This window comes from Caretta caretta, chromosome 20 (assembly GCF_965140235.1).
Source record: "Caretta caretta isolate rCarCar2 chromosome 20, rCarCar1.hap1, whole genome shotgun sequence".
In the NCBI taxonomy this organism is placed as follows: Eukaryota; Metazoa; Chordata; order Testudines; family Cheloniidae; genus Caretta; species Caretta caretta.
Window position 1 is genome coordinate 4,677,196 of NC_134225.1, and position 25,555 is coordinate 4,702,750.

General features: G+C 45.2%; 1 protein-coding gene and 1 long non-coding RNA gene across 5 annotated transcripts; one reads left to right on the top strand and one right to left on the bottom strand.

The window, feature by feature from the left end:
- Positions 1-1,281: 1,281 nt before the first annotated feature.
- On the top strand, positions 1,282-11,579 carry LOC125627560 (uncharacterized). 4 transcript variants are annotated; one of them, XR_012665629.1, is made up of 6 exons: positions 1,285-1,821; positions 3,066-3,335; positions 4,222-4,348; positions 6,434-6,978; positions 8,574-8,633; positions 11,035-11,579. It is a non-coding gene; the product is annotated as an uncharacterized LOC125627560 (long non-coding RNA). The 4 variants fall into 4 exon arrangements; XR_012665628.1 differs by lacking the exon at positions 3,066-3,335 and having other exon boundaries at positions 1,282-1,821; positions 5,969-6,978; XR_012665626.1 differs by lacking the exon at positions 3,066-3,335 and having other exon boundaries at positions 1,292-1,821.
- Positions 11,580-17,116: 5,537 nt separating this feature from the next.
- LOC125627729 (uncharacterized) lies at positions 17,117-24,301 on the bottom strand. Its single transcript, XM_048832166.2, has 2 exons — positions 24,005-24,301; positions 17,117-20,116 (listed from the first exon to the last, which is right to left on the bottom strand). Exon 2 carries the CDS (start codon positions 20,091-20,093, stop codon positions 18,477-18,479), a length of 1,617 nt encoding a protein of 538 aa, XP_048688123.2. The 5' UTR covers positions 20,094-20,116; positions 24,005-24,301; the 3' UTR covers positions 17,117-18,476.
- Positions 24,302-25,555: the final 1,254 nt, after the last annotated feature.

The following is a 25,555-nucleotide window of genomic DNA, read 5'->3' on the forward strand; positions in this document are numbered from 1 at the left end:
CCATTTTCAACATAACAGTCAGCTGTCAATTTATAGTGGCTAGGCAAGTTGATCACAGGGTTAACCGAGAACATTAATAATTCTTGTTTAGTGGGTTTATACCTTTAAACTTCCTGAGTCGAAACCTGCTAGGCCTTGCAACTGCGTGACTACTTTCCTTCCTCTTTCATCCTCTCTGAATGCTTATTGCACCAGCTTGTTGCATTTTATCTTAAATTTTAACACAAACTCTTGGGGGCAGGAATTGTTTTACCCCGTGTATTTTACAGAGTGCCTAATACAATCCTGATTGTTCTGATCTACAGCTAAAAGCAAGCGTCAAATCCTCAGCTGGTGTAAAGTGGCCTGTCTTCGCCAAAGCTAAGAAACTATGTTAAGTGGGGCTGATTTACAGCATCTGAAGATTCAGCCCCAATATTTCAACTTGAATGCAATGCAATGGTTTCCTTTTCATGAAGACCTATTTTTAACACTAGATGGTGGTAGCTTCACAAATCTCAGATCCAGGGGGATGCAGTTACTACAGCTTCCATTACTGCAAGAAAGCCGTGGCTTCTAGAAATCCAGAAGTACTGCTGGGATTGCTCTCCAGCTAAAAGACATCTGAAGTACGGTAGGAGATCAGTGGTGGCGAACAGCTGCTTGTGGCTGGGGACAAAACTTTGAAAGGGCACCATCAGAGGGATGGAACTTTTTTGCAATTGCCATGGCAGGTGTTGTCAAAGGCTAGTTTTAATATTTGCAACACAAGAAGGAGCTGTGGCATGCAAGCGGCTACGTTGGGACATCACACACAAAAACCACAGTGCTAGGAAACACTAACCTATTGGGACAGCCATCTGTTTTAGATTGCTTGAGGAAATTCTGATTTCTGCAGCGAAAGGGCTGAGGAATTGGAACCTTGCACCCACACCCCAGGAATGGTCTGATGAGATGGTGGGAGAGAGCAGAAAGACGCTGCATCAGCAGGCGTGAGAAACCAACTAGCCACACGCTAGGTTCTTAAAATCATCAGGAATAAGTCCAAGGAGAGGTTTTAAAAAAAGGCGGACAGTTTTGGCCTGGATCTTGCATTGAACAGGGGCCAATGGACAAGGATGACCTGACCACGAGGAACGTCTTTCTGTATGAAAGAGTAAATCATATTATTACACATATCAGCGTGGCACCTAAAGGCCTTGGCCAAGGATGAGCTACCCTGTGCTAGGTAGTGTACAAATGTAACCCACCGATAAGAGCATGTTACAGGTTTCTCCCCTCTGTGCCAATCCACAGACGATTGGAGGGGTTCAAACCCCTAGTTTTAGCTCGGAGGTTCAGCCCCCGTGTGTTGACCAAGAGGGTGACCATCCCACAAGCGTCCAGTAAAAAGACAGCCCCTCTCTTAAAGACCTCACCCAATAAACAGAGGAGACAGAAACAGTGTGGGAGGGGAAACAGAGACAGATGAAATAACTTGTCAGAGGTCACACAGCAGTTAGTGGAAGAGCCATATGTATGGGGCTCAGAAGAGTTGTGCTAACCCCTGGGCAACACTACCTTGAATACCAGTCCCCTCTGATGTCGTCCTTCAGGGATACAACGCATCCTGCAGAACCTAATTTTGAAGACTTGCTCTGCAGTCTGCACAGACTGCAGCTTTAATTCACGGCTACTCTATTTCCTGTTCTGTCGCTGTTCTGAGGTTTCACTATTAACATCAAAATTGAAGGGAAATTCCCTGCCCCCAAAGTGCTCCCCATGAATTTTTTCGGTTGAAACTCACAGACCCAAATGCCACGCAACAGCAGAGAGGCAATGTAAGGAGGAGACCCGGCACGAGTAAGTTGTCGCTGGAAATTTAGTCCTTTGTGCTCATCAGGTGTATAGTGTGACTGCATCTCCATAGAGTAACTCGCTTGATTTGACTGTTTAAGGGAAGGGCATTGTACAAGCCCCGGAGAGAACCAGGCAGCCATTGCTGATGATTGCAGCCTGCAGCTATGTGGCCTACATCTTTTAACTAGCTACAAGAGCAAAGTGTGTGTGGGGGGGGTCACCACAGCCCCACTTATTGTTATGAGCTTCACATCGAAAGCAACAGAGCTTCACCTGGCTAACATACTGGGGGATAGGCGAAAGATTCAGGGTCGCATGCTTCTCTGAGTTGTACCAATGCCATTCTACTGAAGTCTCAGAAGTCATACGAGCATGCTCCTTTGGGTTCAGAACCAGAGTAAAAGGTTGAAGCAGAAGTCGTCAGCCAAACAATCAAGGTTCAGGAAGGTTTACCATTTTGGGATCACTACTTTGATCTTAAACTGTGAATAACTGGCAGGTTGCATATCAGATTAAAATTCCTAACTCTACAGTGATCTCATCTTCACTACAGTAATTGTTGGAAATTAAATAGCAATAAACTATTAAAGCATTTATTGAATGCAATCAATGTAATGAAGGCAAACTCAGTAATTAAACCCCCAAGTCATGCACTTTTTAATAATTCACTGGTATATTAATTTATAACTCTTGTATGAAATGTGTATTAAGGCTCTGTAACACATTCCTGGTGTTTGCTTCCCACAAGATTTCTACAGTGACTGCTTTGTAGCATGGTACATCTGAGATTGGCTTATGCTTCTATGGTCCAATGCAATGTTCACTGAAGTATTTTGTTATGTGTTTATAATTATACAATGCCCAGCATAATGCAACCCTGGGCCATAACTGGGCTTGCTAGGTGCACATAAATAACAATAAATCAATGGAAAGGCTCCTTTTGATTCCCCGGGACATTAGATCAGGCGCTGGCTAGTGCATCTTAGGCTTGTAAAATTAATGAAGAGCCCAAAATAGCTTTGGTATATTCTGTAAAAGTGAAAGGAACCACTGGGAACCAGACAGCAGAAAATAGGATCTAAATATTTTTCTAGCTGTGTTCATGGTGTGACAGATATGTAAACATCCCGCACTGTAATTTCCTTTACAGTTTTGTCAAAAGTTCTCTTTGTGCCGTGCGTATTGCTCCTTGTTTGCTAATGATTGCAGCAATAGCCCATAAAGAATCATCCCTATCTTCCTAACAGGCAGGGGATGTTTCATCAGACGGATTAACCGAGCCCCTAATTATGGAGCTAGAGTTTAAACTTTCAGAACTGAGCTGCTGAAAAAAACTGGAAATTATGACAAGAAGCAAAGCTGATTTGCGTAGTTATGCTAATGGAGATGCATGAGCCCTTCAAACGACAATTGAAATTGAAGGGAAACTCCTCTGAGCATTGGTTTTATTTCCTTTCCTTCTTCCCCGCCCCGCAGTAATTGGTGCAAATAGCAAAGTCAAATCCACAATATGGCAGGTAAGGCAAGGAAGAATGTGCTAAATATAAGACAAAGATATTTTTCTTTGTGGCAAAACTGTTTTGATATGGAGTAACCCGTGGGCCATGAACTAGATTTCCACTTGCATGGTATTTTAGGAGGAGATTTTCAAAAGGCACAAAGGGCAGTTTGTGTCCCAATTCCGGCTGAAGAAAAGAATAAATCATTTCCTAGTTCCCACATATGCCTTTGGCAATCTTCCCCTTTCATGTCTGTCTCCCTGGAGTCAGTTTGCTGCTATGCTACTGCACGGCATTAGTGGTCACAGGTGGGATGAAATTCATGACTCCCCACGGGTTGATGGTAATGGTTCATGGGTGATGCAAAAGCAAACCTTCCCCCCACAGAGGAAGCAGCCCTAAACATATCTGAATGACGGCTTTATTCTGCGCCCTCTTCAAATCAGTGAGGAAACTCAGGCCTGGCAGGTTTGTCTTTAGTAAGGGTAATTACAAACTTCCCACTTTTAATTACTGAGAAGCAGCATGGCCTAGTGGCTAGACTGCTGGGCTAAGAGTCAGAAGACCTCAATTCTAGTCCCACTGCTGTCACTCACTGACCTTGTGACATTGAGCAAATCACTTCCCCTTTCTTCCCCCACCCACTCTTTGTCTTTTCCTGGTAGATTGCAAATGCACTGGGGGAAGAAACTGCTTCTTATTATGTGTTTATACAGTGTCCAATATAATGGGGTCCTGATCTCTGTTGGCACTGTTGCAATTCAAATAAATAATAATCATATCAGTTGCAACAGCTCCTCCTAAAAAAAAGTGCATCACAGTGCCTGCCTGGCTCCTTGCTAGTGTTTCTTCTTTAGTAACATTCAGGGCTAATCATTTTATACTAGTTTTTGGTTTCCGTTAGCCAGGCACTGGAGAAATGGAAGAAGCGTTTTTCCAGCTTTACCAAGAATTCACACACCTGCAAGATTTATGTGCAAAGCAGGCTGAGCTGCTACAGAAGTTGACTGTGAAGAAGGAACCAATGACTGGTAAGGGACACTGCTAACTCCATGCTTCGGTTTGTGTTGGTTACAATTTCTGGCCCCCTAAAGAAGGTGTGAAGCTCAGGCAAACGTGAATTCACATACCTTAGAATTGGATTCGGCATGTAGCTGGTCCGAGGGGGCACACTTTGTTGTGGCAGTTGCTTATGCTGTGTTGGATGGGAACTACCCTATACATCGTAATAAGGATGTTGAATACCAAGCAGACAGACAAGGTAAGAATCATGCTTGGACTCTTCGGAGGACTCATGGCAGATGCAGCGTCTTTTAGAGTATGCGTACTCTGGAGCTGGCGGTGGTCTCAAGTGGCAGTGGGGGAGGTCTAGGTTGGATATTAGGAAACACTAGGAGGGGGGTGAAGCACTGGAATGGGTTCCCTAGGGAGGTGGTGGAATCTCCTTCCTTAGAGGTTTTTAAGGCCCGGCTTGACAAAGCCCTGGCTGGGATGATTTAGTGGGTGTTGGTCCTGCTTTGAGCAGGGGGTTGGACTAGATGACCTCCTGAGGTCTCTTCCAACCCTAATAGTCTATGGACCATACGTCCACATAGGATGACCATACGTCTCGTTTTGGCTGGGACGGTCCCTTTTTTAAGCCCTGTCCCAGCCGTCCTGACTTTTTTTGGCCACACTGGGCATTTGTCCCGTTTGACTGCCAATGGTATCACTGCAGCTGCGCCGCGACTTGTAGCGTGCTTGCTCAGTCCGAGCGAGCGTGGGTCTATCCACCCGAGGTTTGGAAATTATACCTCTAGCGTAGACGTGCCCTACGAGATTCATTTATGAAGCAAAAAATTCACCAAGGGAAACTAGCAATAGAACTGAGCAAATTTCCTCTTTTTGCAATTTCCCCCCCTGCCTTCCCCCAAGTGAAAATCCGGCTTTTTCAAACAGTTTTGTAACCAAAATTCCATCCATTGTTCTTGGTATTAGAGAGGGGCTCAATCAAAGCCAGAGCACCAGAGAGCTTATGATCATACATTTTTAAAAGATGCAAAGTTACCAGGAGAGCGGATTGAAGATCAGAAATACTTTCTGGATTACCCCGCTAGCCAGGTTGAAAGCTCTTTGGGGGCAGGATCTGTCTTTTTGTTCCTTGTTTGACCAGCACTGGGTTCCTAGTCTGTGACTACGGCCCCCAGGTGCTACCCTAATACACCAAATAAATAAGCATCGCCACAGAATGCAATGCACATGTCTTTGACCATGCTTTCTCTAACATAAGCATATAGCAATATGTGTCTCTATGTATTAGATAAAAAAAATATCCAAAACAAGTCACTGCACCGCACACACTTCTCCCTCTGGGGAGAAGATGAGAGAACACACCCATGAGAGAAGTTAGTCAGATTGCTTAATGCAATACTGGAAGGTGCTTAGCTACTCAGAGCAATGTGGCTTAGCGCACAGCCCCTTCCCCATTTTACTGGTGGGCAAGCTGAGATGCAGAGAGGCTAGTGATTTTGTCCTCCTTTGTAAACTGCTTTGAGATCTGCTGATGAAAGGGCTAGGCTGTTATTTTTATTACTACAGTGATGAGTGTGGTATAAGAACGCACCTGTCTAAACATTCTTTTCTTCCCTCTCTGACACTTCCTGGTTTGCTAGAGAAATCCCAGAATGCATCAACCTGTGACATCACTGACATCATTCGTTCCACAAGATGCAAAAAAGAAAAAAAACCCACATTCACTTAGTAGAGTTTTGTCATTTTTCCTGAATTCAAAGCCAGAAGGGATTTACTAAGATTCAAGGCTATCTTCGCCTGTGATGTTAGCTACCAGGCAGGCTCATTTGCATTTGTGTGCTGGTATAGAGCACTTACCATCGTCCCATAATTAAGCAAGGTGAGGAATGGTAGATGGAATTGCCTTTACCTTCCTGCTCAGGAGAAGCCCACTGAGATGAGGGGGTAGCCATATCTGCTGTGAAGACAATGCCCAGTCACCAGTGTTTGTCTGCCAGGGCTATGATTCACAAAAGGAGAATGATACCATTGGGGGGAGATGCAAACAAAAGCAATAACCTTCTTTCAGTCCCATGAGTAAGTGGCCCCACTGTTTTCTTTTAAAGACATGCCAATTTCGATGCCAATCCAGTGCACAGACGACGGGGGGTTAGCACAATCAGAGAGACTCTTCTTCAAACAGCAGTTACCAAAGGTTCCCAGCTCTATCCTTTCCAACCCAACAGTTCCTACATGGCCCAACGCTGCAGTTCTTCGGGACCAGCCACAAGATGCAGACACGGTTTCTCATTTTGCTATTAAGTACCCCCTGAGTGCAGCAAACAACGGCTTGTCAAGCGGCGCCAAGGGGAAGGCAGATTTCGCAAAAGCACTTTCCAGCCAGAACCACCACAAACCGCACGTGGGCAAGAAGGCGGCTTGTGACACGCTGTTGAAAAATTATACGACGTTTCCTGCCTTGAAAGCGGACAAGGAAAAATCCACAGCCCCTCCCATACCTCCAGAGCTTGCTACCCTAAATCCAGAGGATGTAGGCTCCTTTCCCAGTTTCTTGGATCTTTATGAAGCACCACAGGATTTACAGATGGAAAGTACTTCCCTTCCAGCTGCAGAAATTAAAGTTCCTATAGAAATACGAGGACCCACGCAGGTACAGTATATGGTTACATAACAGTATCTACTATTTGTATTACTATAGCCCTGGACCAAACCCCATTGTGCAAGGTGCAGTACAAATATAGAACAAAAAGACTGCTTAGGTACTTTTATTGCTCCCTTTACTGTAGTATCTGAGCACCTAACAGTTTCCAGCATAGCTATCCCCACCACAGCCTGGTGAAAGAGGGAATTATTACCAGTCCCACCTTACAGATGGGGACAGAAAAGCTCAGTGGCATGCCCCAAAGTCTGTGGAGAGCAAAGACATAAACCCAGGTCTGTCAAGTCCCAGGCTAGCTCCCTAATCATGGGGCTATCCTCTTTCTCCAATAGATTGTAGGATTTGCCATACAGCAGTGGTTCCCCAAACTTTTTGCCAGCACGATCCAATTTTAATGATTTTTTTCCTTCCGGGACTATAGACACCGAGTTTTACTTTTCCCCGGAGGTGCTCCACCCCTGCTCTGCCCCGAGGCCCTGCCCCGACTCTACCTATTCCCCCAAGGCCCCACCCCTGCTCTGCCTCTTTCTGCCCCTGCTCTGCCCCCTTCCCCGAGACCCCGCCCTCGCTCCGCCTCTTCCCACTCCTGCTCCACCTCCTCCTCGAGGCCCCCACCTGCTTGCTGCTCTCCACCCTCTCCCAATCCCCTTACTGAGCCGCCGATCAGCTGATTGGCAGTGCTGCCAAACAGCTGATCGGTGGCAATGCCCCTGAACAGCTCTGGCTGGTGGGTGCTGAGCATCCACTGTAGCACACTGCTTAATTTGTGCCAGGGCTTGCCAGGGCTGAGCCCCAGCACCTCTTGGCTTGGCAGTTCATAGCCCCGCCATCTCTGAGCTTCCTGCGTCAGTTATGAATGTAAAAAAATTGCTTGAGCCCCAGCTCCTCATTGCTGGAGCCCCGGGACCTCTTTCATTACAAATTAAGTACTGGGTGCGAGGACATGCTGCGTGGAGCAAAATGGTGTCCTCCACATGCTAGGGATCCATGACACCGTCTGCGGATGGCGCAACCCCATTTGGGGTCGTGACCCATAATTTGGGAAACGCTGCCCTGCGGGATCTGACCATTCGCCCATCCGCTCTAGCATCATGTTTTCAAGGGGGAAGTGCTGGATTCATCACCAGAAAAAAATTAACACTCCCCCCCCATACTGTACCTAGCCAGTTTTTTAACTCTGTACACATGGGGAGCAATTCTTTCCTGAGCCTTGGGACAGCCATTTGATGCCCTGAGCATGAGATCTGATAACCTTGCTGTAACACATCACCATATATGTTGTCTTTGCTCATAAATTTACCAAGCCCTATTTAGGCGACAGCCCATTTGCAAGTACTCTTGGAGGGTCTAATCACCTTCATTGCCCTTCTCTGGGCCATTTCACTCTCAGCTACTGCCCGCCTCCTTCTCTGAATAGTCTAGAATATCGTCCAAACCCCAACAAATACTGAGGGACCCTGCCATGCATTTCTGCACCTCAGAGGGACCAACCTTGCACTCTAACTCCGTGTTGCTTATAACTAAGCCATATTTAATTCATTGGCAAGGCTTTGCTGCTTACCCCATATTGATATTTTCCTTCACAGCCTCGTCCAAAGGACTTCATCCAAAGCCTTTTGAAAAATAGATGATTTGGTCCATCTAGGGTAAGTGCTCGGCCACTGCTCTGTTGGGCACGCTGCAAATGCGTGTAATATCCCCACTAATCTTTTTCAAAGGCCTGGACGCCCTATCACCAGCCTGGTACAACACTCTGCCACGTCCAGTTATAGCCCTTACCTCAGGGCCCCGTTTATCCTTCAGCGCACACACACTCAAAAAGAAACATGGAACACCAGACCGCCACAAAATACTAGGCCAGGTCCACACCAAAAAAGCTAGATTGACCCAGCTACATTCCTCAGGGGTGTGAAAAATCCACACTCCTGAGTGATACAGTTAAGACAACTTAACCTCCGGTATAGACAGCGCTAGGTTGATGGAAGAATTCTAGCTACCACTGCTCGTGGTGGCTGGGTTAACTGCAGTGACTGGAGAACCCTTCCGGTCGCTTTTGTGAGTGTCTACACTGACTCTGCTGCTATAGCATTCTAAGTGTAGACATAGCCTTAGCCCTGTTCTCAAGCTGGGCTCCAGCAGCTTAATGCCCTATATATTTCCCAGTCTAGGGTAGTCTGCAGGATTGGCTTGCCCTCTCGCGGTTCTCTGCTAGAGCCCCAAGAGAATACGATTCCCGGTCCTCTCCTGGTCCCAGGCTCCCTCACGGAGCCGGGACCATCATTTATATCCCAGAGCTGGGACTCATCAGACCCAATCCCTTGATGCTGTCAGCTGGGTCAGATGATTCCCAGCACATGCTTTCTGTGTTCTTCTCAAGAACAGGGCTGGCTGCTCCCCAGTCCCCCTGGGCCCTAAAAGGGGCAGCCCTGTTACAGACCCCTAATAAGTTAGAGGCAACATTTTCCCATTCATAGAGGCCAGAAGGGACCATTGTGATCATCTAGTCTGACTTCCTGGATAATGCAGACCAGAGAACTTCCCCATAATACTTCCTAGAGCAGATCTTGTAGAAAAATTAAAAAATGGTGTGCGAGGCAAGATCTCTCCTAGGCCTCTCTGGTCTAGCCATCTCCTCTCTGTCTCTCTTTTTAACTGTCCCCTGCTGATAAGCTAAATCATTCTGACGGGTGTTTAGCCATCCAGTCCTTAACCACTGATCACCTTTCTTTGGCCCATGTGGGGATGCTGGCAGAGGTGCACAGATCGAGGAGTCCACCTTAGGGTACTCACGTGCTGTCGCAGCTCCATTGTGCAAGGCACTGTTCAAGTCCATAGTAGAAAAATAAGACCGCACCTCATTAGCCTCCTTTAAATCCCTCCGTCTGATTGCTTCCTTTTGCTCCTCCTTCTGTCCGTATGTCTCTTGTCAGATTGTAACTCTTTGCAGGCAGGCACCATCACCTTGTTCTGTATTTGTACAGCGGCTCGTGCAATAGGATCCTGGTCCATGAGTAGGGCTCGTAGGTGCAGTGGGAGTACAAATAAATAATAATGGCAAGACACAACAGATAGATGAAATATACAGGTTGTTGTTGTTGGGGGGGAGTTTATGTTTTTGCGTAATTTCTTTTCACTTTTCCAAAAACGGGGATCTCGTTATAATTACACTATTAATAGTAACTGCTAAGGATGGTCAGCACTGAATCAAGGGTTGTTGTTTTTTTTTAAGAAGGAAAAAAATGGACGTGTCTTGTAAAATCCAAATGTGCCTTATCAGGACTTAATAATAAAGCAGCAAAAAGGAAATTACAGAGCTTTCCAACTGACCTTTCACAAAAGCCCTTTGATCACATTGTGGCTTTGGCAGAGATTGGAGTCTCCAAGGAGGAAGCGATGGGCAACTTGAGACACTCAAGTGCCATAAATAAATAAGATGGGGGGGGGGATCACCCAGGGGCTTCTGAAGGAATTGAAGTGCGAACAGAGGGGCTGCTGCGAAGGACATATCAGACTCTATGGCCCGAGACACAGCTGGATAGATTCTGCGCTGGGTCTCTCAGGAGGTGCAACCTTAGAGGAGGGGCAGGGGCAAAAGCCGGCTTTAAACCACATTTGCACCTTCTGCCTGCTCCAAGGGTTGGCGTGGCTGTGGGGTAAGTTAGAGCAGTCCTGGGGCTGCTCTGTGTTAAGGACAGCTGTATTGCTAAGCACTACAGTCACCCCTCCTCCTGCCTTGGCCCCCAGCACACCTGATACGCTGTGGAACAATGGGGGCAGCATAGGGGCATAGAGGTTAGCTCTAGGGTGGTCCTGCATAGGGGAATTCCCCGGGGACCAGTGTGATCTCTTTTTATAGCCCCTGCAGCAGAGGCCAGCCACTGGTCAAGCAGAGTTTCCTGAAAGCGGTGCCTATTTTTAAACAAGATGCCAAGATTGATCATGGGAACTAAAGACCCATGGAAATAAACATAGTTAAAAGCCAAACACAAATAATACCCCTATCTTGGTTAACCCAGTTATCACTCTTTCCCTTTAATAATTTTCTAGACTTCCTGGACTCCAGGATGGGCAGTAGAAGACAGTCCACTTGGTCACAGCGGGGATTGTGAACTCCAAGGGTACTCTGCATACACAGACCTGTGACTTTTGCCAAGTCATTTTCGCAGCTGGGGAAACAGCACAAGGAGACTATTACAAGCATCTCATAGCTCATATCGAATAGGATTGGTATCATCATGTACTCGTAACCCAGATTACAAAGGATGGCTTTCTGTTTATGAGCCTACTGTAGAGTTGTTGGAATAAGTGACATCTTGACTCAGTGGCTGAACTGAAAGGTGAAAAGAATTTTTTGTTTGGGTTGACCCAAAATAAAAAAGTTTCAATGTTTCCAGCAAAGCTCAAAAAGTCAAAAAAGAATTTGTTTTGAATGGAATGAAACATTTTATTTAATTTCTGAGTTTTTATTTTTTAAATCTTTTTCAAATAGCAATTTGTGAAAATGAAGTGACACTCTAAGACGAAATGTTTCATTTTGAAAATGGAAAAAAAATAATAAAAATGAACTGTTTCAACGGTTCTGATTTTTTTGATATTTGACCAAACTCATTTGTGAAAATTGACCCAAATTTGTGAATTCATATCAGGGCTGGAAGGGACCTCAGGAGGTCATCTAGTCCAACCCTCTGCTCAAAGCAGGACCCAGTTCCAATTTTTGCCCCAGATCCCAAATAGCCCCCTCAAGTATTGAACTCATACCCCTGGGTTTAGCAGGCCAATGCTCAAACCACTGAGCTATCCCTCCCCTCCCAAATAGTTTTGCTCCGTCCAAATCTGCAGGTTTTTCACGCGGCGGCAGCGGAAATGAATCACACAAAAAAGTTTGTTGAGCTTGGTTGGCTTTGAGTTGGATCTTTTAGCTCAGGCAGTTGTGGCTCAGATGTTAAATTGAACGTTGAAATGTTGTTCCTGTGATCCAATTGGCTAATGCATCAGCTTGGTGGCCTTTGATTGGTGGGTTTCAGGGGTATTAAAGCAGCTTCTGTTCTGCTGGCTCTGAGAGAGGCGGTTATGTTTTTATTAGGTCACATGCTTTTATATGTACATGGTCAGATGCGGTAAGTGGACTTATCCATGGCTGGGTATCCCAAGCATTTTACTTGGGCAGAAACTATCCCAGCAGTACGGCTGGGGAAAAGATCAGTGCCTTCTCATGGCACTGAACAGTTATTCATATCACGGCTCTTCCTCTGACTCAGCTCGAAATCTTGCCATAGAGAACCAGATGAATGAACATCCATGGAAGCAGCTGCTGGGCAGGGAAGTAGAGAATTATTATTTGTTCTCATATAAGGACTAGCGGCCTCAACCAAGATCAGGGTCCAATTGTGCCAGGTGCTTGACAAACCCATAGTAGGAGACAGTCTCTGCTTTGAAAAGCGTACCGTAAATAGACAAGGTAGGAGGAAGAACAGAGGCACAAAGAGTTGGTATGATTTGCCTGAGGTCCCAGAGCTGGGTAACGGCAGAATTAAGAAAGAGCTGAGATCACCTGAGTCCCATGCTAGTTCCCAATTCCCTAGACCATGCTGTCTCTCTAACTTAGATGAAAAACAAAGTTAACACAGATAAGCCCCTGTTAAATAGTCTCTTTATCACGAATGGCAAAAGCTACTCCAGTTCTCACTCTTTCTTAAAACCTCATCGGCACCTGTTTAATCGATCCCCTAATGAGCAGGAGCAAGGTTCTGCACCGTCTAGTGGTGATAACAATAAAAGAACAGCCAGACTGAGTCAGACCAAAGGTCCATCTAACCCAGTATCCTGTCTTCCAACAGTGGCCAGTGCCAGATGCCCCAGAAGGAATGAACAGAACAGGGAATCATCAAGTGATCCATCCCCTGTGGCCCATTCCCAGAGGCTAGGGACACCATCCCTGCCCATCTTGGCTAATAGCCATTGATGGACCTATCCTCCATGAACTTATCTAGTTCTTTTTTGGACCCTGTTACAGTCTTGATCTTCACAAGCTTTTCCCGGGGCCTTCTGTGTATTTAGAGAGGTGTTAAGCAGAAAATGGTGATACGAACAGAAGATACCTCCTGCTCAAAGATGGGACAGGCATGTCATTATTCTGTTTTTCTATTTAGTCCCTTGGGAAGAGCTGCTTTCCAATGGGAGGCGGTGGAAACAAGTGGGTGAAGCACTAGACTAAGACTCTGAAGGCCTGGACTTTATTCTTTGCTCTGACTTCCTGTGTAACTTCGAGCAAACGCTCCCGAGCCACAGCTTGTAATGGATCAGTTCTATTTGCAAGCTTTTGATCTTCACTTTGCTCCTACCTTTACTAAGAGTGGCAATTAATCTACTATAAGGGAGTAATTCATGATGCCCTAAAAATATAATACTCCCTAGCTCTAATAATAATATTACCTAGCGTGTATCATCAGTCAGTCTGAAAGCAATTTACAGAGGAGATCAGTATCATTATCTCTATTTTACAGATTGGGAAACTGAGGCACAGGGGGGTAAATGACATTCCCAAGGTCACCAAAGCAGGCTATTAGTAGAACCAGGAATCAAACTCAGGTCTGCAGAGTCCCAGTCCAGTGTATTATGTGCTAGGCCATATTGCCAGCTGGAAAACAGGTGCCTTCAGATATCGGAATTTAGCCACTCTACTCCAATTAATTTTAACGTGGCTAACACCCCTCCTAGCTTTAGAAATCTCAAGTTCAGCCTCCAGACTTGTCCTTTCATCAATGGTCCCACGTTATCATCCACTCAAGGGGTTCACCCAGCCTGCTGGCAATACAACAATGCGCACAAATCCGGCCAGGGAGAGAGTGTCCTTCTTTTGTGCTCCTGTTTAGTACATGGACTGTATTGCACCTCCGTATGTGGGGAAGGTACTTTGTAATATAAGTGACACTAGAGGCCCCCCCTCAGTTGCACCGGGAAATGGAGTCTCAGAAAAACAGGAGGCAAATGCAGTCGCTGGGAATGATGTATCATTCCCAGCGACTGCTCAGTATCGTAAGCCCCTACTCAAATGGGTGGGAGTTTTGTAGCAACCAGCACTGCCCCTACTGAAGTCCATGGGTGGGTTTAATGGGCGCTGAGTTAGATCCAGCCTGACTTCAGTGGGAGCAGAGTTAAGCCAACCCTGAGCTCTGCTGAAAATCCTACTGTGGTGTCTTGAGGACTGTGTTGGAATTGCAAGCTATCCCTTTAAGAGTATGCTGTTCCCTGGTAAATGGTGTTGTCTGTTATTCTGATGCCATATTAAGACCTGGGGAGGAATTCCAAGGAACGCTGACAAAACTTAGACGGGGTTCTAAAGAGATGGCAGAAATATGGTTGTAGAGGTAACACAGAGAAACGTGCTTCATTCCCAAGTCAGGTTACATATGTGGGGCGGAAGAGGTACACCCCTTAAAAGTAAGCCATAGCAGCACAACTCACCCTGCCTTGTTCTAGGCTGGTTCTTTCGATGCTGACTGTCTCTGATCATCTCTCTACTTCCCTGTAGACCCCTTTGGCTGAAAGCAAGACCAGGAAAACCTTCCTCGCCTACTCGTAAAGTGACAGCTTGCTATTCCAGTACAGTCCTCAATACCCCACACCTACCCTATCGTTCCGGGACACAATATGTATGCAGAATAGCAGGTTAAAGTTATTTGGCATCATTTACATATCGGCCTGGATCCTAGGCCTACTGAAATCAGAGGTAAAACTTGCAATAGTTCCAGGCCTGGGTTCATTCTCCAGCAAAATTTTGTGGTTTTGTGCTGGCAAAGAGAAAATAATATCTGCTTCTCCTCCCAGAAATGTAGCCTCTCCAATAAAGCAATGTCTGAGCTTGTTAATTCTCCTAAGCCACGTTCTGTCATGTGTTGGTGGCAACCAGCCTCTTAATCACCCTTGTAACTTTCAAAAAAAAAATAGAAAAAGAAAAAGAAAGGAAGAACTTATACTGAGCTGGACTTCTAAGTCACCAATATAAGGGGCGCTAATTAAATCGAACATTCATTGGACATAAAGCGTCTAACCTTTCCTCCTGATCTGAGGTGCCATTAAGGCTCTGACATCTGGCACCAAATGTGAATGCAGCGGAGATTCTGGATGAAGGTGGGTGTATACGGTGATGGGTGACAGTAGTGTCACTGTGACTTATACAAATGCCAAGTCATATTTATAATGTATCACAATACACAGGCTTTTCTTAGGGGAGATTAATGACAGTTTCAGTTTTTTTTGGGTGTGAGCCATTGGTCACAGGAGCTTCCTCCACGCAGAGACCAACAACTTCTTAACGTACATCACAACATTGTATCTTGATACAGGTGCGAGGCCTCTGACTTCGGTGGAGTTACTAATGTTTCGCAGCTGTGTGAGAGGAGAATCAGACTGATTATTTTGCTGTAGGCCAAGGAATATTCCAGTTCCTAGGACTCTGCTAAGCCTCATGTGTTCACTCATAAGCGTTCGGACAAAAGTCTTATAATTTTCCCCCTTCCTGTTCGCTTCATAACCGCAACCAGAAGAAATGGCTTCAACACCCCCACCCTGAAGCGTGCACGGGTGCACACACACACACACACACTCACTCACTCTGCAGCTAGGCTACTCCAGGTCATAACGAGAGGACAGCTTTTAACTACGCTCCTTTGTGGTCCAGAGAATATTCACCGAGTGCTGAGTTACTGGAAGGAGTGTGTCAGAAAGCCGACACAGGGAGAGTGGCCATACCTTGGGTTGGTATGAAGTTCTAGCTGACATCGGGAAGCTGAGAGTTTGCCAGAAGGAAAAGGCGAGGTCTTTTCTGCTTTGAAAGCCAGAGTAGCAAATTTTATTAAAAATAATAATGAAGTACAGATGGATTTTCTCAGGAACTAAACATGTCTTCGGTGTATTGCTGATCGACAATCTCTTTTACATAAAGTAATAGTATATGATACTCTAATAGTGAGGCATGCTTGGAGCATTTGTGTTGTGTCTGAGTGTGTGTGTGTGTCTGTGTGGGGCTGCATTGCACTGGCGAGGGGTGGCACCACATGGGTAATTGCACTGAGTGCATCTTTGGACCCTGTGCTAACAGGACATTTCTCTCCTTTCTGGGTCTCTGATTCAGCAAGCTACTTAAGCATGTGCCTAACTTTAAGCATGTGAGTAGCCTCATTGACTTCAACAGCACTACTCACAGGTTTATAGTGAGTCATATGCTCACCTGCCTAACTGAGTCACAGCCGAACCCCCCTTCCAAGTGCCATAAAAACTAGCTTTACTTTTTGATCATGCTTTGTTGCATTTTTAAATGTCATGTTGTAAGGAGCCATTAGTCACCCCAACTAGGCAGATGGTCCACACTGACATAAAAACTTTTTTTTTAATCTAGTGCTTTTCACTGGCATGACAATTCCTTTGCTCGGTAAATAACCTTCAATTCAGCATGTTTGTCTGAACTGCAGAGGGAGTAGGTGGCATCTCAGTCTAGTGGGCTGTGTTGAGCTCACTGAAATGGATGCGGTGTCACTTCTGAATAAGCATGTGTTGGCTGATGTTTGCAAGTTCAGACGCTGCATAGGATGTGCAATAGCCCCCGTAAGGTTTTATTTTTACTACGGAATTTATTATAGATACTGTTGCCCTCAGAAATGAGCATGTCCGCTCCCTGGCAATCATCTACCCAGCTGGGAATGTTGTTAGTGGATACATTTCTCAGGTCTTTGTCTTAGTGGGAAGGTGAGATTCTCGGTTTTCCCGGAGCATATAATTTATATTAAAGCTAGCCAGAAAACGCTATTTCCCTCCCCACACACACACACAGAAAATATCAACCAGAAAAAGTTGACATTGAAATTTGCAGTGGAAAATTTCAACTTTTCTGCAGCAAAGTGAAACTTAATTTGTTTTTCATTTTTCTGCCAATTTTCTGATGAGAAACAAAAAAAATTCAGCTGAAAAAGGCTCAAAAGAGTTGGGCTTTTTTGGGGGCTGAAAATGTTTGTTTTCTCAGCTTGCCAACAAAAAGTCAAAAATGTTCAAGAAGCGCAGACACTTTATGCAACATTTTTCGTTTGCTCAAAACGCCCATTTTTCTGTCATTAAAAAAAGATTCAAAGGAAAATTTTTGACCAACCTGGTTTATATCCTTGTTGGTTCACAAGATGTGCCTTGAAATGGCCACTGGTCACTTGGATCAGACAATAATGTAACTATTTACTAAACAGGTTAGGATGCTTTCAGCACCTCAAACATCCTGGGCCAGTCCACTCCTGCAGTCACGTCTCAAACATCTGGTGTTTTTTGGTGACATGAACAAGGATCTCTTGCTGAATATGGCCCTGATTCAGTCAAGCCCTCAAGTGATTGGGTAATCCCATCGCTGTTCAGCAAAGCACATGTGTTTAAGGTCTTGGCTAAATCAGGCCCTATGGACCAAGGCCATCAAACGTATTTAATTGTGTCCCCCTCAATCCAATGATGGTTGCCAAGCTTGAGAGGGTGGCAGAATGCAGACAGAAGGAGAATAAGTAGCTCCTCAGAGCTCCATCTGGGACTAGATTCCCTCAGGGTTGGGGGGAATTGTTTTTTGTTTATTATAATCGCATCTGTTAAGATTCCATCTGAGTTAAGTTTCTTCCCTAAGGGGTGGATCCTAGACTCCCATTCAAGTCCATGGAGAACCACCCATTGATTTCTAGTGCAGGATCAAACCTTTAATGACAGTAACATTTTTTCCTGCTTTCATACAAATCAGTAGGCTGAATTATATCCTATATATACATGCTCTAGGAATTCTTTTTGGGAAGATCTATGGCCTGTGTTATAGAGGAGGAGGTCAGACTAGAGATGATCACAATGGCCAAGTCTGGTTTTAGAATCTATGAATCCTTCAGGTTGCTACAGTTGCTATCCATCTGAAAAGGCATGATGCCTGATTATGGCACTGTCTCAGACCTATTCCTGATATCAGCTGGGAGTTTGTTAATTTAGGGATAACACATGAGAGGCCTTAAACGACACAAACATAATAGTACACCTTGTGTGCATTCAGTTAGGGATAACACATGAGAGGCCTTAAACGACACAAACATAATAGTACACCTTGTGTGCATTCAGAGGCCAAAGGCTAAGTACTAATGTAACTGCCTAATAGCTGGTGTATATTACTCATATTTAAACACTGGTTTATGATTTTATTTTTGTTTCTGAGGGGGGAAAATTGATAAATATATTCCATGAGTCTTTGCCACAAATTAACTGAACCAGGGCAATTGGGACTCATTATAAAGTTATGGTGACCAAATATGGGCCAAAGTCTGTTCTCTGTTAGTGACACTGGTATCAATCTGTGGTAAATCCATTACAGTCAATGAGTGTTATGCCCATAACTGAGAGTGGAAATTTCCCCTCTTGGTTTTGCGTAGACAAAAGCTCATTTTGCAGTAACAATCAGATACAGACTGCCTCTGCATTCTCATTGGCTAAAAATTGTTGAAATCATGGTGGAATTTCTCAAGGGCTTCTTTTCTATGGGTCCAGATGATGAAGATGTCATCAATATAGTGCAAGTAGAATAGGGGCGTTACGGGACGAGAGCTGAGGAAGCGTTGTTCTAAGTCAGCCATAAAAATGTTGGCATACTGTGGGGCCATGCGGGTACCCATAGCAGTGCTGCTGATTTGAAGGTATACATTGTCCCCAAATGTAAAATAGTTATGGGTAAGGACAAAGTCACAAAGTTCAGCCACCAGGTTAGCCGTGACATTATCGGGAATAGTGTTCTTGACGGCTTGTAGTCCATCTTTGTGTGGAATGTTGGTGTAGAGGGCGTCTACATCCATAGTGGCCAGGATGGTGTTATCAGGAAGATCACCGATGGATTGTAGTTTCCTCAGGAAGTCAGTGGTGTCTCGAAGGTAGCTGGGAGTGCTGGTAGCGTAGGGCCTGAGGAGGGAGTCTACATAGCCAGACAATCCTGCTGTCAGGGTGCCAATGCCTGAGATGATGGGGAGCCCAGGATTTCCAGGTTTATGGATCTTGGGTAGTAGATAGAATATCCCAGGTCGGGATTCCAGAGGTGTGTCTGTGCGGATTTGATCTTGTGCTTTTTCAGGGAGTTTCTTGAGCAAATGCTGTAGTTTCTTTTGGTAACTCTCAGTGGGATCAGAGGGTAATGGCTTGTAGAAAGGGGTGTTGGAGAGCTGCCGAGCAGCCTCTTGTTCATATTCCGACCTATTCATGATGACAACAGCACCTCCTTTGTCAGCCTTTTTGATTATGATGTCAGAGTTGTTTCTGAGGCTGTGGATGGCATTATGTTCTGCACGGCTGAGGTTGTGGGGCAAGTGATGCTGCTTTTCCACAATTTCAGCCCGTGCACGTTGGCAGAAGCACTCTATGTAGAAGTCCAGTCTGCTGTCTCGACCTTCAGGAGGAATCCACCTAGAATCCTTCTTTTTGTAGTGTTGGTAGGGAGGTCTCTGTGGATTAGTATGTTGTTCAGAGGTGTGTTGGAAATATTCCTTGAGTCGGAGACGTCGAAAATAGGATTCTAGGTCACCACAGAACTGTATCATGTTCGTGGGGGTGGAGGGGCAGAAGGAGAGGCCCCGAGATAGGACAGCTGCTTCTGCTGGGCTAAGAGTATAGTTGGATAGGTTAACAATATTGCTGGGTGGGGTGAGGGAACCATTGCTGTGGCCCCTTGTGGCATGTAGTAGTTTAGAAAGTTTAGTGTCCTTTTTCTTTTGTAGAGAAGCAAAGTGTGTGTTGTAAATGGCTTGTCTAGTTTTAGTAAAATCCAGCCACGAGGAAGTTTGTGTGGAAGGTTGGTTTGTTATGAGAATATCCAGTTTTGAGAGCTCATTCTTTATCTTTCCCTGTTTGCTGTAGAGGATGTTGATCAGGTGGTTCCGCAGTTTCTTTGAGAGCGTGTGGCACAAGCTGTCAGCATAGTCTGTGTGGTATGTAGATTGTAATGGATTTTTTACCTTCAGTCCTTTTGGTACGATGTCCATCTGTTTGCATTTGGAAAGGAAGATGATGTCTGTCTGTATCTGTACAAGTTTTTTCATGCAGTTGATAGATTTCCACTCCATACATTGGGCAAACTGGACAGTCTCTACGTAAAAGAATAAATGGACACAAATCAGATGTGAAGAATTATAACATTCATAAACCAGTCGGAGAACACTTCAATCTCTCTGGTCACTCGATTTCTGATCTCAAAGTGACTATCCTTCAACAAAAAAACTTCGAAAACAGACTCCAACGAGAGACTGCTGAATTGGAATTAATTTGCAAATTGGATACAATTAATTTAGGCTTGAATAGAGACTGGGAATGGTTGATTCATTCTAAAAAGTAACCTATTTCCCCTTGTTTATTCCTCCCCCCCCCCTCAGACGCTCTTGTTAAACCCTGGATTTGTGCTGGAAATGGCCCACCTTGATTATCATACACATTGTAAGGAGAGTGATCACTTTAGATAAGCTATTACCAGCAGGAGAGTGGGGTGGGGAGAGAGAAAACCTTTTGTAGTGATAAACACCCATTTTTTCATGGTCTGTGTGTATAAAAACATCTGCTGTATTTTCCACAGTATGCATCCGATGAAGTGAGCTGTAGCTCATGAAAGCTTATGCTCAAATAAATTGGTTAGTCTCTAAGGTGCCACAAGTACTCCTTTTCTTTTTGTTAAACACATAGGAAGCAGTAGGGCAGAAAAGGATCTGGGGTTACAGTGGATCACCAATTAAGCGACAGTCAACCGTGTAACACTGTTGCAAAAAAGCAAACATCATTCTGCGATGTATTAGCAGGAGTGTTGTAAGCAAGACACGAGATGTTATTCTTTCACTCTACTCAGCACTGAAACAGCTTCATCTGGAGTACTGTGTCCAATTCTGGGCACCACACTTCAGGAAAAGTGTGGACACATTGGAGCAAGTCCAGCGGAGAGAAAAAAATCATGATTAAATGGCTAGAAAACATGACCTATATGCCATCATGTGCCAGCAATGCCCCTCTGCCATGTACATTGGTCAAACTGGACAGTCTCTACGTAAAAGAATAAATGGACACAAATCAGATGTCAAGAATTATAACATTAATAAACCAGTCGGAGAACACTTCAGTCTCTCTGGTCACGCAATCACAGACATGAAGGTCGCTATCTTAAAACAAAAAAACTTCAAATCCAGACTCCAGCGAGAAACTGCTGAATTGGAATTCATTTGCAAATTGGATACTATTAATTTAGGCTTAAATAGAGACTGGGAGTGGCTAAGTCATTATGCAAGGTAGCCTGTTTCCTCTTGTTTTTTCCTACCCCCCCCCCCCGATGCTCTGGTTTAACTTGGATTTAAACTTGGAGAGTGGTCAGTTTAGATGAGCTATTACCAGCAGGAGAGTGAGTTTGTGTGTGTATGGGGGTGGGGGGGATGTGAGAAAACCTGGATCTATGCAGGAAATAGCCCGACTTGATTATGTAAAGAGTTGTCACTTTGGATAGGCTAGCACCAGCAGGAGAGTGAATTTGTGTGGGGGGGGTGGAGGGTGAGAAAACCTGGATTTGTGCTGGAAATGGCCCACCTGTTGATCACTTTAGATAAGCTATTACCAGCAGGACAGTGGGGTGGGAGGAGGTATTGTTTCATATTCTCTGTGTATATATAAAGTGTGCTGCAGTTTCCACAGTATGCATCTGATGAAGTGAGCTGTAGTTCACGAAAGCTCATGCTCAAATAAATTGGTTAGTCTCTAAGGTGCCACAAGTACTCCTTTTCTTTTTGCGAATACAGACTAACACGGCTGTTCCTCTGAAACATGACCTACATGGAAAGACTCTCAAAATTGGGTTTGTTTAGTCTGGAGAAGAGAAGACTGAAGGGGACATGATAACAGTCTTCAAGCAAGTAAAAAGGTTGCTATAAAGAGGAGACAGATAAATTGTTCTTTTTCACTGAGGATAGGACAAGAAGCAATGGGCTTAAATTGCAGCAAGGGAGATTTAGGTTAAACATTAGGAAAAACTTCCTGTCAGGGTAGTTAAGCACTTGGAACAAATTGCCTAGGGAGGTTGTGGAATCTCCCTCACTGAAGGTTTTTTAAAGAACAGGTTAGAGAAACACCTTTCAGGGATGGTCTTGATCAGTAGACTACTGTATCCCTTTCAGGAGTCTGGTTTGTTTTGCAGACCCCAAGTTTCACCTCACTTAAAAAACTACTTGCTTACAAAATCAGACGTACAAATACAAAAGTGTCACAGCCCACTATTACTGAAAAATTGCTTCCTTTCTTATTTTTACCGTATAATTATAAAATAAATTAATTGGAATATAAATATTGTACATACATTTCAGTGTATAGTATATAGAGCAATATAAACAAGTCATTGTGTGTAAGAAATTTTAGTTTGTACTGACTTCGCTCGTGCTTTTTATGTCGCCTGTTGTAAAACGAGGCAAAGATCTAGATGAGTTGTTGTACCCCCTGGAAGACCATTGCATACCCTCAGGGGTATGTGTACCCCTGCTTAAGAACCACTGGGCTAGATAATACTTAAGTCCTGCCTCAGTGCCGGGGACTGGACTAGGCGACCTATCAAGGTCACTTCAAGTCCTATATTTCAATGTTTCTATGATCAAAGTGGTGCCTTCTGACCTTAGAATCTATTAATCTGTTTTCAAAATTATAAAAATCATCTGGCCCATACACATCAGTTTATGGTTTTTCTCATGATTTCATGAGCATAGGTCCATTCCCCACACCATCATGAATCAGAGAAACTCATAAGTTATCATTCTATGATTCACATCTCTAAAAAAGACAATTTGTTGCCATGTGGTTTACATAGAATAGACTTTGCTCTCAATGTCTGCATTCAGAGGAGCTATATTTCATTAGATTTTTCTCAAGGCTCGAGCCAACGGCCATTAATTTTAACACGAGATGGTGCAGATTCTAAATGAATAATTGTGAGTATGAATCTGAATTACAATTAGAGCTGAGTGAATAGTTGTTGGTTTTTTGGGGGGAGGGGATTGTTGGCTGAACTGAAAAATTTAAACAAACAAACAAACATATAAACAAACAATATTTTTGGGTCACACTGAAATTGAAATTTTTGTGTTTTTCTCCTCAACAAACACACCAACCAACCAAATTATTTGCTTTGGGTCAAACAAAACACTGTGTTTGACCCAAACTATTTTTGGTTGGTTGTTGGTTTCGTTTAGTTACATTTTTCTGGTGGTTTTAAACCTTTAAATTTTTTCTTTAAAAAGAAATCCAGATCAACTGCAAACCAAAACGTTACTTTGAAATAAAAGGCCACAACAAGAGGTTTGAGCATTGGCCTGCTAAACCCAGGATTGTGAGTTCAATCCTTGAGGGGGCCATTTAGGGATCTGGGGCAAAAATTGGGGATTGGTCCTGCTTTGAGCAGGGGGTTGGACTAGATGACCTCCTGAGGTCCCTTCCAACCCTGATATTCTATGAAGTTCTATGAAATTCTATGTCATTTTTTACCACATTTTTTATCATCTGGCATTTATCTGCCAGATCTGACCTGAATTTGCGGGGAAGGATAGTTCAGTGGTTTGTGCATTGGCCTGCTAAACCCTGAGTTATGAGTTCAATCCTTGAGGGGGCCATTTAGGGATCTAGGACAGAAATTGGGGAGTGGTCCTGCTTTGAGCAGGGGGTTGGACTAGATGACCTCCTGAGGTGCCTTCCAACTCTAATATTCTATGATTCTATAGTTTCAGTTGCCCAAAACAAGCAACTTTTTGGCAAATAAATTATTCCTTAGCAGAAGAAGGAGGCAGTGCTGCTGGGCAAATGCATTTCTCCTAAGCTGCAAGGTGCTGGAAATGCTTATCCTTTGCTCCTGAAAAAATACACTGAGAGGACTGACGATAACACAGGTGTCAGATATGCAATATGAAGGTGTGGGGAGTTTGGAGGGCTGGGTGTCTCCTGATCTCCATCCCTCAGGTAATGTTACCTGGAAATTTGCATCCTTTGGTTCAATCTGGTCCATTCCATAGGCAAAGCATTTGGATTTGCTCTTTGGCAATAAATAAAGGAATAAAATACTCTCCGGCAGGTAGGGTTTAGCATTACGGGGAGCTTGGGGGCGGGCAGGAGGAAAGCCATGGACTCCATCAGAGGCAGGGAAAGTGCCTCGGCTCTCCTTCCAGTTTGGAGGCAAAATTTTAGCAGAGAGCTTTGGGGCGCTCCTGTCCTGACTGTCCCGTCCTAACACATCCCCCTGCTCATCCATCTCGGACCCAGAACAGGATTTCTTTCTCCTCCCCCATTTCCCCCCTCTCCACCCATCTCTCCTCCTTGATTTGCCATTGCCTCCTTATATTTCCATTAGCCCCTTCCCCATCCCCCTCCTCCTTATCCCTCCCCCCGCAACCTCTCTATCTCCTCTACCCCCCCTTCCCCCGTACCTTTGTCTCTACTCTCTCTCCCACCTCTTTTCAGCCTACCCCTGTACCATCTCCCCCATACTCTCTCCCCTTTATCCCCAAACCTCACATCCTCTCCCCTTGTACCCGCTCCCCTGTACCCTTCCCTCTGCAACCCCCACTCCTCCCCACCCCCTGCAACTGCATCCCTCCCCTATATCACCATACCCCACCTCTTCCCCCCGTGTATTCTCCTCCCCTACAACCTCCCCCTTATCCCCTCCTCCATACCCTCTCCTCTATATCCCCAACACCCACATCCCTCCCCTTTTACCCCTCCCCCAGCAACCCCACATCTCCCCTCTCCCCTCAACTCCCACCAATCCCCATAACACCACACCCCACCCCACCCCACCTCTCCCTTCCCCTGCAACCTCCCCCTCCCCCACATATTCCTCTGCCATACCCTCTCCCCTATATTCACAGCCCCCACATCCTCTCCCCTTGTACCTCCTCCCCCGGCAACCCCACCTCTTCTCTCCCCTGTACCCCTCCCCCTGCAACCGCCATTTCTTCCCTCCCCCTGCAATCCCACTCCTTCCCTATATCACTATACCCCACCTCTCCTTTCCATGTGAACTCCCGTCCACTGCAACCTCCCCCTCCTCCATACCCTCTTCCCTATATCCCCAACACCCACATCCCCACCCCTTGTACCCATTCCCCCAGCAATCCCCACCACTCTCTCCTCCTTTTCACCCTCCCCCTTTAGCCCCCATCTCTCCCCTCCCCTGTACCGCCTCCATCATACCCTCTCCCCTCTACCCCAACCCCCATATCCCCTCCCCTTGTACCCCCTTCCCTGTGCAACCCCCACATTCTCCTCCCCGTACCCCCTCCCCTTGCATTCCCACCTCTCCCCTCCCCCTTTTGGCCCCCTGCAGCCCCATCTCTCTTTTACCCCATAACTGCCTCTTTTCCCCTCCCCTTGCATCTCCCACCTCCTCCATACCCTCTCCCCTATATCCCCAACACCCACATCCTAACCCCTTGTACCCCTCCCCAACAATCCCACATCTCCCCTTCCCTGTACCCCTTCCCCTGAACCCCCACCTCTCATCTCCCCTGTACCCCCTCCC